Here is a 13,670-nt window from a genome sequence, read left to right on the forward strand (position 1 = left end):
CACTTGCTGATCTCTCTTCATGAAACACACTTCCTTACATAAGAGCAAGCTAGTTTCCATATTTCCTTGAGGCCTTACACTAATTAGGCAGGTTAGGTTGGTTCTGTTGGCTTGACAAAACAAAAGTTTATTTCTTGCTTGTGTATGTGTCCCATGCACGTTCTTCCTAGAAAAGAGAACCCAGAAACCAGGGGGAGTTTGCTTGGCTCCAGGAGGTAGTGGGAGTTGAGAGCAGGGGGAGAAAGATGAGGAGGCCTAGAGGGACTGTGGGAACCACCAAGGCCTGAAAAGTCCTGGCCCGGCTGCCTCCCACTCTGGGGCTGGGGAGGTAGGAGATGAAAGTGTGGTGCCAAGTGAGCCCCATATGTTCCTTATGACCCAAACTTTGTTCCCAGCGCCCGAGACGAATAGGCGTGAAATCCACATCTGGGACGTACCTCCGGCCTGGCCATTCCCTCCCCCTCTGGGAACTGGGCCCAGTCTGTCTGTGCACTATAATGAAGGCAGCACAGGTGGTTTCCAGAGCTTAAAGGAGGCCCCTGCCCACCTCATTGCCGATGGCTTCCTCGAGGAGAGGACTACTGAAGTGTATAGAAGTTTGAGTAGGAATTTGCCCCACAGAGACAGGGGAAAAGGAGCCCCGTTAGTGGGAACAATTTAGGCAAAGGTCAGAGATCAAAGGGCCTGGTGTGGGGATTAACATTCACCAGGGCTTGTGGGGTCTTTAAGGCCAGACTGAAGACCTGGGACATTTTCCCAGGGGCATGGGACATGGTTTCATTCAGTCATGCTCAGTTTCTCTCCCAGGATCCCCATATGCCAGGCCCTGTGTGCAGTGAGGCTGGGGAGTCATGGAGGGTCTGTGAGCAGAGGAGTGGCAGGGTCAGCTTTATGCAAGAGGCACACAGTGTTAAAACAGGATGATATGAGGCCAGGTGCTGTGGCTCACACCTATAATCCTAGCTCTCTGGGAGGCCGAGGTGGGTGGATTGCTTGAGTTCACAAGTTCAAGACCAGCCTGAGCAAAAGTGAGACCCTGTCTCTACTAAAAACAGAAAAACTGAGGCAAGGGCGGTGCCTGTGGCTCAGTGGGTAGGGCGCTGGCCCCATATACCAAGGGTGGCGGGTTCAAACCCGGCCCCGGCCAAACTGCAACAAAAAAAATAGCCAGGCATTCTGGCAGGCACCTGTAGTCCCAACTCCTCGGGAGGCTGAGGCAAGAGAATCGCCTAAGCCCAGGAGTTGGAGGTTGCTGTGAGCTGTGTGATGCCACGGCACTCTACTGAGTGCTATAAAGTGAGACTCTATCTTTAAATTAAAAAAAAAAAAAAAAAGTAAAACTGAGGCAAAAGGATCACTTGAGCCTGAGTTGGAGGTTGGAAGTTGCTGTGAGCTATGATGCCACAGCTCTCTACCCAGGGTGATAGCTTGAGACTCTGTCTCAAAAACAACAACAACAAAAAAGAAAAACAGGATGATATGGGCAATGACCACCATCAAGTTTGCCCGGTTCACTGGGGGAGCCCAGAGGAGGCCCCAAACCCAGCCTTGAGGTCAGGAATCTTCTCTCAGAGGTACATCTTGCAGTTCAGAGAAAGAATTGGATAGTGACAAGAAAGGCTAAGGAGCGTGTAATTTATCCAGGCATCTCAGGGAGCCATGGACAAGGTAGGGTCAACTCTGGATATAAAAAGAACCCTCTGGGATCTGTAGGGGTAGACTATAGAGGGATGAAGACTAGAGGGGGAGAGGCTGGGAAGGAGGCTGAAGGGAGGATCCAGGTGGGAGAAGATGAGTTCTGAGCTGAGGTTGGGATTATGGGGACAAAAAGAGTCAGGAGATTAGATGTCACCTATACCAGGAACCCTTCCTCTTAAACCTCATGTAAAAAAATTCTTTTATCACCCATCCCTGAATGCCATAGTCTGTATATTTTTGCTTATTCACTTTTTCATTCATTCAACATATTCTCCTGAGATCTCCTAGAAAAATGCTGGTACTGAGGTTCAAGTCAGATATGGGACTTTCTCAATCTGAGTGACAGGATAGGCCAGAGACCTGGGTACAATCATGTTCAGTTATGTTCAGTGTGGTATGTGACAATGGAAGCAGTGCAGGGCACTATAGGATTCTAGAGAGGCACCTGTCCAAGCCTGGGCATTCAAGGAAGACTTCCTGGAGGAGGTGAGGCCCTCCATAGCCATTGCAGAAAATCCAAGTATCTTCTAGGCACACAGGACCAGGTGGACTCTAGGGAGAGACATCAGGGACATGGTTTCATTCAATCATGCCTGGTTTCTTTCCCAGGATCCCCATATGCCAGACCCTGTGTGCAGTGCGGCTGGGGACTCATAGGTGGGTTAGATTTAGGCCCTAAAGGGAGGACACTCAGGGACACAGTCCCACTGTAATGAGATCTATACTTTAATGGAGGTAGCATAGGACATTGTGAACATCCACAGCAGGCGCTGACCCAGCCCGGATGGTGAGGGAAGGCTTCTTGGAGGAGGAGAGCCTACTCTTTCTGCAGTACCAGTGGGCCCGTCTCTCTTTCCGCGTATCACTAGTTCCTTCGTTGTCAGTGCCTCTCACCATTTCCCTGTCTTTCTCCTTATTTCTCTCCACCCCTGAGTTGTAGGCCATAAGGAATTACCACAAATATGGTGGCTTATAACAACTGAAATTTATTGTCTTACAGTTATAGGAGCCAGAAGTCCAAATTCAAGATGTTGGCAGGACCATGCTCTCTCCAAAGACTCTAGGGGAGAACTTGTTTCATGCCTCTTCCAGCTTTTGTGGCTTCTGGCATTCCTTGGCTAGTGGCTGCATCATTCCAGTCCCTAACCCTATCTTCATGGCCTTCTCCTTGTTCTTAAATCTCCCTATGGCTTTGTTGTCTTTCTTTCTTTCTTTCTTTCTTTTTTTTTGAGACCGAGTTTCACTATGTTGCCCTCGGCAGAGGGCTGTAGGGTCACAGCTCACAGCAAACTCCAGCTCTTGGGCTTAGGCAATTCTCTTGCCTTAGCCTCCCGAGTAGCTGGGACTACAGGCACCCGCTACAGTGCCCAGCTATTTTTTGTTGCAGTTTGGCCAGGACCGGGCTCAAACTCGACACCCTTGGAATATGGGGCCAGCGCCCTACTCACTGAGCCACAGATGCTGCCCTCTTTTTCTTTTTTTTTTAATTTTGGGTTACTATGTGGGTATGTATAATTATGTTACATTGCTTGCGTTTGTTAGGTAGAGTCCAACATGTAGTTGTGCCCTTCACCTACAAGGTATGCCATAAACCCTTACATTGTGCCTTTTAGGTGACAGCACATCACTTTTATAAGGACATGTGTCATTGGACTTAGGGTCACCTAGATGGTGCACAATAATCTCATCTCAAGATCAATAACTTAATTACAGCCATGAAGAGCCTTTTACCAGATAAGGTCTTTCTTTCCTTTTTTTTTTTTTTTTTAAAGAGAGAATGCATTTTATTTTATTATTATTATTTTTTATTTTTGGAGGCGAAGTCTCACTACGTCATCCTGGATAGAGTGCTGTGGTGTCACAGCTCACAGCAACTTAAAACTCTCGGGCTTAAGTGATTCTGTTGCCTCAGCCTCCCAAGTAGCTGGGACTACAGGCACCTACCACAACGCCCTGACATTTATTTTGGGGGGGGGGGAACTCATGGATGGCCATGGAACTGGCTATTTTTTTGTTGCAGTTGTCATTGTTGATTTTAGCTGACCTGGGCTGGGTTCAAACCTGCGAGCCTCAGTGTATGTGGCCAGTGCCTACCCTGAGCTATGTTCGCCACCCGCCATATAAGGTCTTAATCACAGGTTCTAGGACTATGTATCTTTGTAGGTGGGTGGGGGGCTCATCATTCAATCCACTGCATCTTGGGGGAGTCACTTTCCTCTCTGAGCCTCAATCTTCTATTTGTAGAATGGGGCTGATACTAACCGCCACTCCATCAGCAGCTTTGAGGCCTGAAATTAAGCTACAGAGTGTGAGGCCAGCTCCAGTGCCAAGAAATTCTCAGTCTGGGGCACATGCCATTTTGCTGATTTATTTCTCCATCAGAGTTGGGTTTTTCTTTTTTTGTTTTTGTTTTGAGACAGTCTCACTATGTCGCCCTTGGTATAGTGCTGTAGCGTCACAGCTCACAGCAACCTCAAACTCTTGGGCTTAAGAGATTCTCTTGCCTCAGCCTCCCAAGTAGCTGGGACTACAGGTGTCCACCACAGTGCCCAGCTATTTTTCTGTTGTTGTAGCTGTCATTGTTGTTTGGCAGGCTGGGGCTGGGTTCGAACCTGCCAGCCCTAGTGTATGTGGCTGGCACCCTAACTGCTGAGCTATAGGCACCAAGCCAGAGCTGGGTTTTTCTGCTGGGTTTTTCTTGCCAGTTTCCCCACTTCTCAGCACATATGTCTCTGTCTTGTTTTCTCTATTTCTCTCTGCTGTGCCCTCCCTCCATTCCACCATTTCTTAACTGTATAACTCTGTTCTTCTCTTTCGAAGTCTCTTTCTTTGCACGAGTATCTCTGAGATTTGGTTTTCTCATCTGTCAAATGGGGTAATAACAGCCCTACATCACAGGACAGCTGTAAGGATGACATGAATGAGTACATAGGAAGTACTTGGAAATTTGACTGGTGTGTAGGAAGTGGTTTATTACTATAGCTATTATTAATACTGCTGTAGTTGTCCGAATTTTGTCTCTTCCCTGTCTCCATGGCTCCCTCTGTCTCTTCACATGTCTTCCTTTCTGTGTTTCTTTTTTTTTTTTTGTAGAGGCAGAGTCTCACTTTATGGCCCTCAGTAAAGTGCAGTGGCATCACAGCTCACAGCAACCTCTAACTCCTGGGCTTAAGCGATTCTCTTGCCTCAGCTTCCCAAGTAGCTGGGACTATAGGCGCCTGCCACAATGCCCGGCTATTTTTTAGTTGCAGTTCAGCCGGGGTCGGATTTGAACCCGCCACCCTCGGTATTTGGGGCTGGCACCTTACCGATTGAGCCACAGGCGCCGCCCCCTTTCTGTGTTTCTGAAGGAGTGCCTCAGTGACTGCTAAGCCTCCCAGGGCTTTAAGGGTCTGTGTCTCTCTCTCTTCTTTTTCCTACCTATAGTGGTGGGCTTTTTGTTTGTTTATTTTCTTGCTTTTTTTTTTTTTTTTTTTTTGAGACACTCTGTCAGCCTGGGTAGAGTGTTGTGTCATCATAGCTCACAGCAACCTCAAACTCTTGGCCTTGAGCAATCCTCTTGCCTCAGCCTCCTGAGTAGCTGGGACTACAGGCACCTGTAGTGATTTTAAAATAAGTCCCCAAATTCTCTGATACTCCTCCCTTCAAGGGAGGGAGCCTAATGTCCTTCATTCTGAGGATGAGTTAGACTTGGGGTTCATTTCTAATGAATGGCATTAAAAAAAAAAAGTGTGACTTCTGGAGATAAGGTCTTAGAAGGCTTCAGATGACTACAGCTTTGGTCCAACGGTTTCACTGTACTCTCCTGAGAGATCAGAGCCACCCATTTAGGCCACTCCTAAATTCCTAACCCTTGGACACTTGGAACAATACACTTTTTTTTTTTTTTAATTTGGCCGGGGCTGGGTTTGAACCCGCCACCTCCGGCATATGGGACCGGCGCCCTACCCGCTGAGCCATAGGCGCCACCCTTTTTTTTTGTTTTAAGCCACTAAGTTTTAGAGTAATTTGTTATGAAAAAGATAACTAATACATACCTTTCTGTGTGCTGTCTGTCTCTCTCCATTTCTGACTCTCTCTGGAAGTCTGTCTTTTTCCCTCTCTAGCCTTTGAATGTCCATTCTAACTCCTATCTCTGAATGCCTCTCTTTCTGATTCCTTTCTGGTCTCTCCCGTTATCTCAGTTGGTCTGTTTCTGGGCCTCTTTCCCTCTCTCCCAATCTCTATCTCTGTCCATCTGTTCCTTTCTGTTGAACTCTCTTTCTCTGCATGAGTGTCTCTATTTATAGATGGGTCCTTGTTTCTAACTCTGTGTGTGTTTATATCTATTTCTCTCTGCCTATATTGCTGTATGCGTGTCTCTTTCTACGTCTCTCTCTGTCTTTGGATGTCTTTCTCACCACCACCTCCCCTTTCGACTGGTAGGTCTCTCTCTGCTCGCGCTCTCTGATTCTCTCTTCCTCTAAGTACGTGTCTCTGTATCTGTCCGGCTGTGTGTTTCTGTATCTCTTCCTCTATCTTTACCTGTATCATTCATTCATTCTCTCTCTCTTCCCCACCCTTCTGCCTGGCATCTTGCTCTCCCATCTCTAACCTGCTGTGTCCCTCCGCCATGTCTCTCTCATCTATCTCAGGCCTTCTCTTCCCTTCCCCAGCCTCCGCAGATGGCGATTCTCACCTCTGGCTCTCGCCTCGGTTCTCCTGGGTCCCCCTCCCCGCCTCTCTCTCTCCCTCGCCAGGTCTCTGCCTCCCCCTCCCGGTCATCTGCCCGCACTGCACCCCAGCCTCCCCGGGGATTCCCCACCTCCCTGCCGAGTTAAGGCAGCTCCTGGCGGAGGACAGAGTGGGGATCTGGGCTGGGGCTGTAGGCGCTCTGGTAGCTCCAACCTGGGTCCCTGCGACCGGGGGAGCCCAGATGCTCCGAAGCCGGCCGCCCTAAACACAGAGACTGCCGAAGACTCTCCTGGCTCCACCTTAAGTGCCCCCCCTTCCTTTCTGCCGAGGACGGGAACACCCATTTCCCGGCCCCAGGTGTCCGGGCCACCCCCGCCCAGCCGCGGCCCCAGCGTGGCTGGAAGCTGCGGACCAGCCATCCTCCTTTCTCGCCATCCTGCCCCTAGCGCACCCCCACCACCAGGCCGAGGAGTTTGCGCTGCTGCGAGATCCCTTCCCCCTCCCCCTCAACAACACAACAAAATTAAAAAACACCAAGAGAGAGAAGAGGGAGGAGGAAGAGGGAGGAAGGGACCAGAGAGAAGGGAGAGACAGAGAAACTGAGAGAGGAGGCAGGAAAGGAGGAGGTGGAGAGAGCGCGAAGCTGGAGACCGACGGAGTGGGAGGGCGGGAGGAGGTGAAGAAGGAGAGAGAGGAGAACCAAGAGGCAGGAGCTGGGAAGGGCGAGAGGGAGGAGGAGGAGGAGGTGAGAGATGCAGGATGGAGACCTGGAGTTAGGTGGCTTGGGAGAGCTTAGTGAAAAGAGAACGAAGAGGGGAGTGTGGGTTAGAAACCAAGAGGTAGCCTTAGGGGAAGCAGAAGGCAGGGAGTAGGAAGATCAGGAGGTAGAGGGAGGCTGGAGGGTTCCGGGAAAGGAGGCGAGGAAAAGGGAAAAGCACGGAGAGAAGGGAGAGGAGAGAGGAGTGGGCTTGGAGGGGGTCTCAGTCCCCGCTGCCTTGGCATTGGAGAACTGGGACTCCCTGCGGGGAGGAGAGGAAGGCTAGAAGTCCTGGAGGGACAAGGTCCCAGGAAGAGGGGACAGAAGAGCTGAGGAAGGGGCACAGGGCTTTGGGAAGGGGTCCCTCGGAGGCCTCTTAGGGATGGGGGCTGCAGCTGGTCTGACCGCCCCTTCAGCGCTGGTACTCTGGGCCGCACTGGGGGCGGCAGGTAAGACCTGGGTTTCCGGGAAGGAGCACCTGAGGGAGGGGGTGAGGGTGGGGTGCCAAGGAGAAGGATTCAGGCTGCTGTCTTCCCAGCTCACATCGGACCAGCACCTGACCCGGAGGACTGGTGGAGCTACAAGGATAATCTCCAGGGAAACTTCGTGCCAGGTGCAGCCACGGCGGAGACCCAGCAGTCCGGCCCCCAGAAGCCCCCTTCAGACTTAGGAGTCTGGGTCCCCAGCCGCCTCCTCCTCTCAGGACCAAAAGTCCCAACCCCCTCCTCCCTCCCTCAGAAGTCGGGACAGCCTCTCAACCCCAGGGGCTCTCCATGGAACATTATACATGCGCATTTCAAGTAGTGAGTGGGAGTGAGTGGAAGGAAAGAAAGTATGGAGGTGGAGATTATGTGTGTGTGTGTGTATGTGCAGGGAGAGGCAGGTCCTGGCTCCTGCTGGGAACCAGAGCCTTGGTGGCCCAGTCCCCCACCTTGTCCAGCCCTCCCTTGCAACTCCTCCCCCCAATACATTCATTATCCAGCTGTGGGACAAGGAAGACTGAAAGAACTACAAATCCCATGGGGTGCTGGGGCTGGCAGGCAGTAGATAGGTAGTGCGGTAGCCCTGAAGCCTGCTGGGAGTTGTAGTTCTTTGCACAATGACTTAAGATGGGTGGTTGGATCAAAGAGGCTTGGAGATGTAGGAAGACTTAGGAAAATTATTCTAATATTATTATAGGACTCAGGATTCTAGATCCCAGCCCCCTCACCTCTTAGACCTTGGAATCCAGGTCTCCAGACCCTCCTCCCCTGGGATCTGGGAGTCCAGACCACAGCCCAACTCAACAGATCCCAGCATTGGGATCCAGTCCCTATTTCTGACTCACCCCTGCCCCCAGGGCCTCCCTTCTGGGGCCTGGTGAATGCAGCCTGGAGTCTGTGTGCCGTGGGGAAGCGCCAGAGCCCTGTGGATGTGGAGCTGAAACGGGTCCTTTATGACCCCTTTCTGCCCCCATTAAGACTCAGCACTGGAGGAGAGAAGGTAAGGGGCCTGAAGGGAGGAGTTGCTAAATCCACTAGGGGTGGATACTAGTGGGGTCAGGGCATGGGGTGCTGGGGTGGGAGGTCAGCCACGAGAAAGGAGGGGGATACCTATTGGGAGAGAAGTCTCCTTACATTCTAAAATGGATCACCTGTTCTTTCCTTCCCAAACATGGGTCTCTAGTATTCCCATTTCCCAGGCAGTTTTAAAAACCTGATAAGCCCTCTAATCCTCCTAACAACTCCACGGAATAGATACTATTATTATGCTTATTTTATGGCTGCAGAAACCAAGGCACAAAGAAATTAAGTCACTTGCCCGGATCACGTAGCTACAGTGCCAGTGCTGGGATTTAAACCCGGCAGGGTGGTCCCAGCAACATTCATGCTGGGACTCACTTTGCAATATTATTTCTTAAAGAGCTGGCAGCACCCTTCAGCCAAAAGCCTCTAAGCCATTCCCAGTCCCATCCCCTCCCTCACCGCCATTTCCTTACTGCTAAATTTTTTTTTTTTTGTAGAGACAGAGTCTCACTTTATGGCCCTCGGTAGAGTGCCATGGCATCACACAGCTCACAGCAACCTCCAACTCCTAGGCTTAAGCGATTTTCTTGCCTCAGCCTCCCGAGTAGCTGGGACCACAGGCGCCCGCCACAACGCCCAGCTATTTTTTGGTTGCAGTTCAGCCGGGGCCGGGTTTGAACCCGCCACCCTCGGTATATGGGGCTGGCGCCCTATCGACTGAGCCACAGGCGCCGCCCTCCTTACTGCTAAATGTTATTCAGAGCCTTTCACTTCTTACCCTTTCCACTGTCCCCACTCTCATCCATGCCACCATCATCTCCCACCTGGACTGGTGACATAGCCTCCTTGCTAATCTGCTTCTCTGCTTCCTGCAATCAGTTCTCCACCCCACAGCTATAGAGATGTTTAAAATACACACCAGAGCATATCACTCTCTTGCTCCAAATACTTCTGTTAGATTAAGTAATAATAGCTCTTAACTATGTGTTTGACACTCTGTCAAATGTGTTTTTTTTTTTTTTTTGGCCGGGGCTGGGTTTGAACCCACCACCTCCGGCATATGGGACCGGCGCCCTACTCCTTGAGCCACAGGCGCCGCCCGTGTTTTTATTTTTTTAGAGACAGTCTCACTTTGTCGCCCTCGGTAGAGTGCTGTAGCATCACAGCTCACAGCAACCTCCAGCTTTTGGGCTTAGGCAATTCTCTTGCCTCAGCCTCCTGAGTAGCTGAGACTACAGGCGACCGCCACAACACCTGGCTATTTTTTTGTTGCAGTTTGGCTGGGGGCAAGGTTTGAACCTGCCACCCTCAGTATATGGGGCCAGCACCCTACTCACTGAGTCACAGGTGCTGCCCTCAAATGTGGTGTTTATTTATTGCTTATTTAAATTTATTATTATTATTTTTTTTTGTAGAGACAGAGTCTCACTGTACCGCTCTCGGGTAGAGTGCCGTGGCGTCACACGGCTCACAGCAACCTCTAACTCTTGGGCTTACCCGATTCTCTTGCCTCAGCCTCCCGAGCAGCTGGGACTACAGACGCCCGCCACAACGCCCGGCTATTTTTTTGTTGCAGTTTGTCTGGGGCTGGGTTTGAACCCGCCACCCTCGGCATATGGGGCCGGCGCCCTACTCACTGAGCCACAGGAGCCGCCCATTTATTGCTTATTTAAATAAAAATTCAAAACAAGACCCTGTACTATCTGGCCCCCATTACCATTCTCTCCTTTCTTCACTGGACTCTGTTTTTTGCCACTTGCTTTTGCATTTGCTTTTCCTTCTTCCTGGAATACCCTTCTCCCAGTTCTTTTGCAACTAACCCCTGCTTATCCTTCAAGTCTCCATTCAAATGTCATCTCCTTAGAGAAGCTTTTCCTGACCCCCATCTAAACTGAGTTCCTTATTACACTTTCTCAGAGCTCCCAGTTCATCCCAGCATGAATGTAGGATGTAATTAATTAAGCAGGGTTTTTTGTTTGTTTGTTTGTTTTTGTAGAGACAGGGTCTCACTTTATCACCCTCAGTGCCATGGCAGTGGAGTGCCTTGGCATCACACAGCTTACAGCATCCTCCAACTCCTGGGCTTAGGCGATTCTCTTGCCTCAGCCTCCCGAGTGGCTGGGACCACAGGCGCCCACCACAAAGCCCCGCTATTTTTTGTTGCAGTTTGCCTGGGGCCGAGTTTGAACCCACCACACCCAGTATATGGGGCTAGTGCCCTATCCACTGAGCCACAGGCACCACCCAATTAAGCAGTTTCTTATGTGATTCCCTATTTATTGTCTATCTCTCCCCCATAATAACATAAGCTTCATGAGTTCCAGGATTTTTGTCTACATGTTTATTGCTTTATTTTTGCCATCTATGGGACATAGTAGCAGTTCAGTCGGTATTTGTTAATTAAATGGATTCCCCAATCTTGGGCACCTGTAATGAACCAGACTAGAGCCTGGAAAATGGTTGGTGCTGAAACTGTTCTAAATGAGTAAATGGCTGTTGGGACTCAGAAAATGTAATAGCAGGAAATGGAAGGGAAAGATCTTCACTGTGTGTCCCCTTGACAGCTCATGCCTCTTCCACAGCTGCGGGGAACCCTGTACAACACCGGCCGCCACGTCTCCTTCCTGCCTGCGCCCCGGCCTGTGGTCAATGTATCTGGCGGTCCCCTCCTTTATAGCCACCGACTCAGTGAACTGCGGCTGCTGTTTGGAGCTCGAGATGGAGCTGGCTCTGAACACCAGATCAACCACCATGGCTTCTCTGCTGAGGTGGTGGCGTCTACCCTGAGTCACCCCAATTCCTCCTACCTCATTCTCTTGATGCCTCACCCCATTCTCCCCCACAGAACTCGCCTCTCACCCTAAGAACTAATCCTCAACCTGCCTCGGCCCCTAAAACTAGTCATTCTCTCCTCCCCTTCTGCTGGAAGACTCCCATGCTCTGTGCTTCCCCCCAGGTGCAGCTCATTCACTTCAACCAGGAACTCTACGGGAATCTCAGTGCCGCCTCCAGGGGCCCCAATGGGCTGGCCATTCTCAGCCTCTTTGTTAATGTGAGCAGAGGCAAGATTCTGAGGGAGAGAGGAGCCCGGGGCCTGAGATTCAGGATCTGAAGGAAGAGAGGGGCTGGGAGGCCCAGACTCCTGGGTCCTGGGGGAGGAGGGGATTGAAGGCTCTTGCCTCCTCACCTCGCACCTTCACACAGGTGGCCGGTAGTTCAAACCCATTCCTCAGTCGACTCCTTAACCGTGACACTATCACTCGGATCTCCTACAAGAGTAAGTTCCTAGTGTGCTGGGGGAGGGGAACACATGAGGGGACTTAAAGAGGGACACCTCTCTTCACTCTGGCCTGATAATCCCACAGATGATGCCTACTTTCTTCAAGACCTGAGCCTGGAGCTCCTATTCCCCGAATCCTTTGGCTTCATCACCTATCAGGGTTCTCTCAGCACCCCGCCCTGCTCGGAGACTGTCACTTGGATCCTCATTGACCGGCCCCTTAATATCACCTCCCTCCAGGTGACCACCTGTCCACACTCCCCTCCTTCCAGGCCTGAGTACTTCATTCACCCTCTTCTCATTGACTAGGAACAGGGAGGCAAGAGAAACCGGCAACCCTTGGAGTGGGTGTGGCTGAAAACGGGCCCCGCCCACTTGCTCCCAAAGGCGGGATTATCTGCTTGACGTCACCAGGACCATTCACTATTCACTCCGAGTTTCCCACCCTTTCCCCCACAGATGCACTCCCTAAGACTCCTGAGCCAGAATCCTCCGTCCCAGATCTTCCAGAGCCTCAGCGGCAACGGTCGGCCTCTGCAGCCCTTGGCCCACAGGGCACTGAGGGGCAACAGGGACCCGCGGCACCCCGAAAGGCGCTGCCGAGGCCCTAACTACCGCCTGCATGGTATGGTCCAGTCTCCACACCCTCCACGTCTTGGTCTAACCTACTTCTGTGTGTCCCCATGGTGTCTCAATATAATACAGACCCACCCCGCTTTCTGTATTGTCTACAGAGCTCTCACTCCCTTCTTCTCCCTCTTCCTTACGTCTTAACATGGTACAGTTCACATCCGTGCCATAGACCTTTGCGGGTCCATGATTTGTCTTTCTTCCTAACTGCTTTGTAACTTGGTATATCACCACAACAACCTAGCTTCCTAGTGGTACAATTACCTACTAGTCTGTCCTTCAGAATGGTACAGTCTGGATACCCTCCCTGTTTCCCTGTGGTACGACCCTATGCTGTTCCACAGACTTTACCACAGCCGACCCCCCCTTACTAAGAATCTATAATCCGTTTCCCTCCCCTATTGCCTCCTGTGGTTCAGCCCAATGAGCCAACTGGCTTCTCAAGATGGTATAGTCCAGCAACCCCATTCCCATTCCACCCTCCGTTGCCTCTGGATGGTTCAGTCCATGCTGGTCCAGGATATGACTATTTCCTCCAGCTTCCCAATCTGGTACATTTGGGAATCCCCTTAACAAACACCCTGTCGCAGCTCAGCCCACACCCCTGCACGCTTTTTGCATGGTCCATTCTGTACTAACTCCCCTTACTCGTGTCCTCTTACAGTGGATGGTGCCCCCCATGGCCGCTGAGAGACCCCAACGAGGATTGTGCCCTTCCCTCCCAAGCCTCCCTGCAAAGGGCGGGCAGTCACCCCCAAAACAAAGCTATTAAAGGGACATGATACTTCTGTTTCTCAGTGGTCTGATTCTAGGCGCGGTGGGAACACACTTGGGTATTAAAGAACATCGGTCTTCTTCCAGCAACTAATTTCCCTCTTCCCTGTTTCCATCACCTATGATTTTTTTTTGCTTCCTGCTTCCCAAAACAATCATTTGGACAGCGGCTCCTTTAAGCCGCACTGCTCATTCCTACTCCCTACCCCCTCTGCAATAGGCAGCACGCGCAGGGCCATGTGCTTTCCCCTCCCGCCTGCCTCATTGGGCCGATCTGGGTCACGGTCCCGCCCCCAGCACCTCCTCCCATTGGGCCTATGTAGGTCAGTGTCCCGCCTCCCTCCAAAAGGCA

General features: G+C 51.2%; 2 protein-coding genes across 3 annotated transcripts in view; one reads left to right on the forward strand and one right to left on the reverse strand.

The window, feature by feature from the left end:
* Nucleotides 1-13,670, reverse strand: part of LOC128596757 (galactoside 2-alpha-L-fucosyltransferase SEC1-like) — a 36,380-nt gene that overhangs the window by 22,558 nt on the left and 152 nt on the right. Inside the window, exons 1-2 of one of the 2 annotated variants that reach the window (XM_053606450.1) lie at nucleotides 2,697-2,752; nucleotides 2,144-2,250 (exon numbers count right to left, since the gene is read on the reverse strand). In XM_053606450.1, coding sequence (XP_053462425.1) covers nucleotides 2,144-2,204 — 61 coding nt within the window. In that variant the 5' untranslated portion in view covers nucleotides 2,205-2,250; nucleotides 2,697-2,752. Of the gene's footprint in view, nucleotides 1-2,143; nucleotides 2,251-2,696; nucleotides 2,753-13,670 lie in introns of those variants that run through there. The other variant, XM_053606449.1, reaches the window with a different exon arrangement.
* CA11 (carbonic anhydrase 11) lies at nucleotides 6,729-13,331 on the forward strand. Its single transcript, XM_053606480.1, has 9 exons — nucleotides 6,729-7,578; nucleotides 7,668-7,742; nucleotides 8,469-8,611; nucleotides 11,217-11,402; nucleotides 11,591-11,686; nucleotides 11,839-11,911; nucleotides 12,000-12,154; nucleotides 12,374-12,539; nucleotides 13,209-13,331. The coding sequence occupies exons 1-9, from the start codon at nucleotides 7,512-7,514 to the stop codon at nucleotides 13,232-13,234; spliced, it is 987 nt and encodes a 328-aa protein (XP_053462455.1). The 5' UTR covers nucleotides 6,729-7,511; the 3' UTR covers nucleotides 13,235-13,331.

This window comes from Nycticebus coucang, chromosome 10 (assembly GCF_027406575.1).
Source record: "Nycticebus coucang isolate mNycCou1 chromosome 10, mNycCou1.pri, whole genome shotgun sequence".
Taxonomy (NCBI): Eukaryota; Metazoa; Chordata; class Mammalia; order Primates; family Lorisidae; genus Nycticebus; species Nycticebus coucang.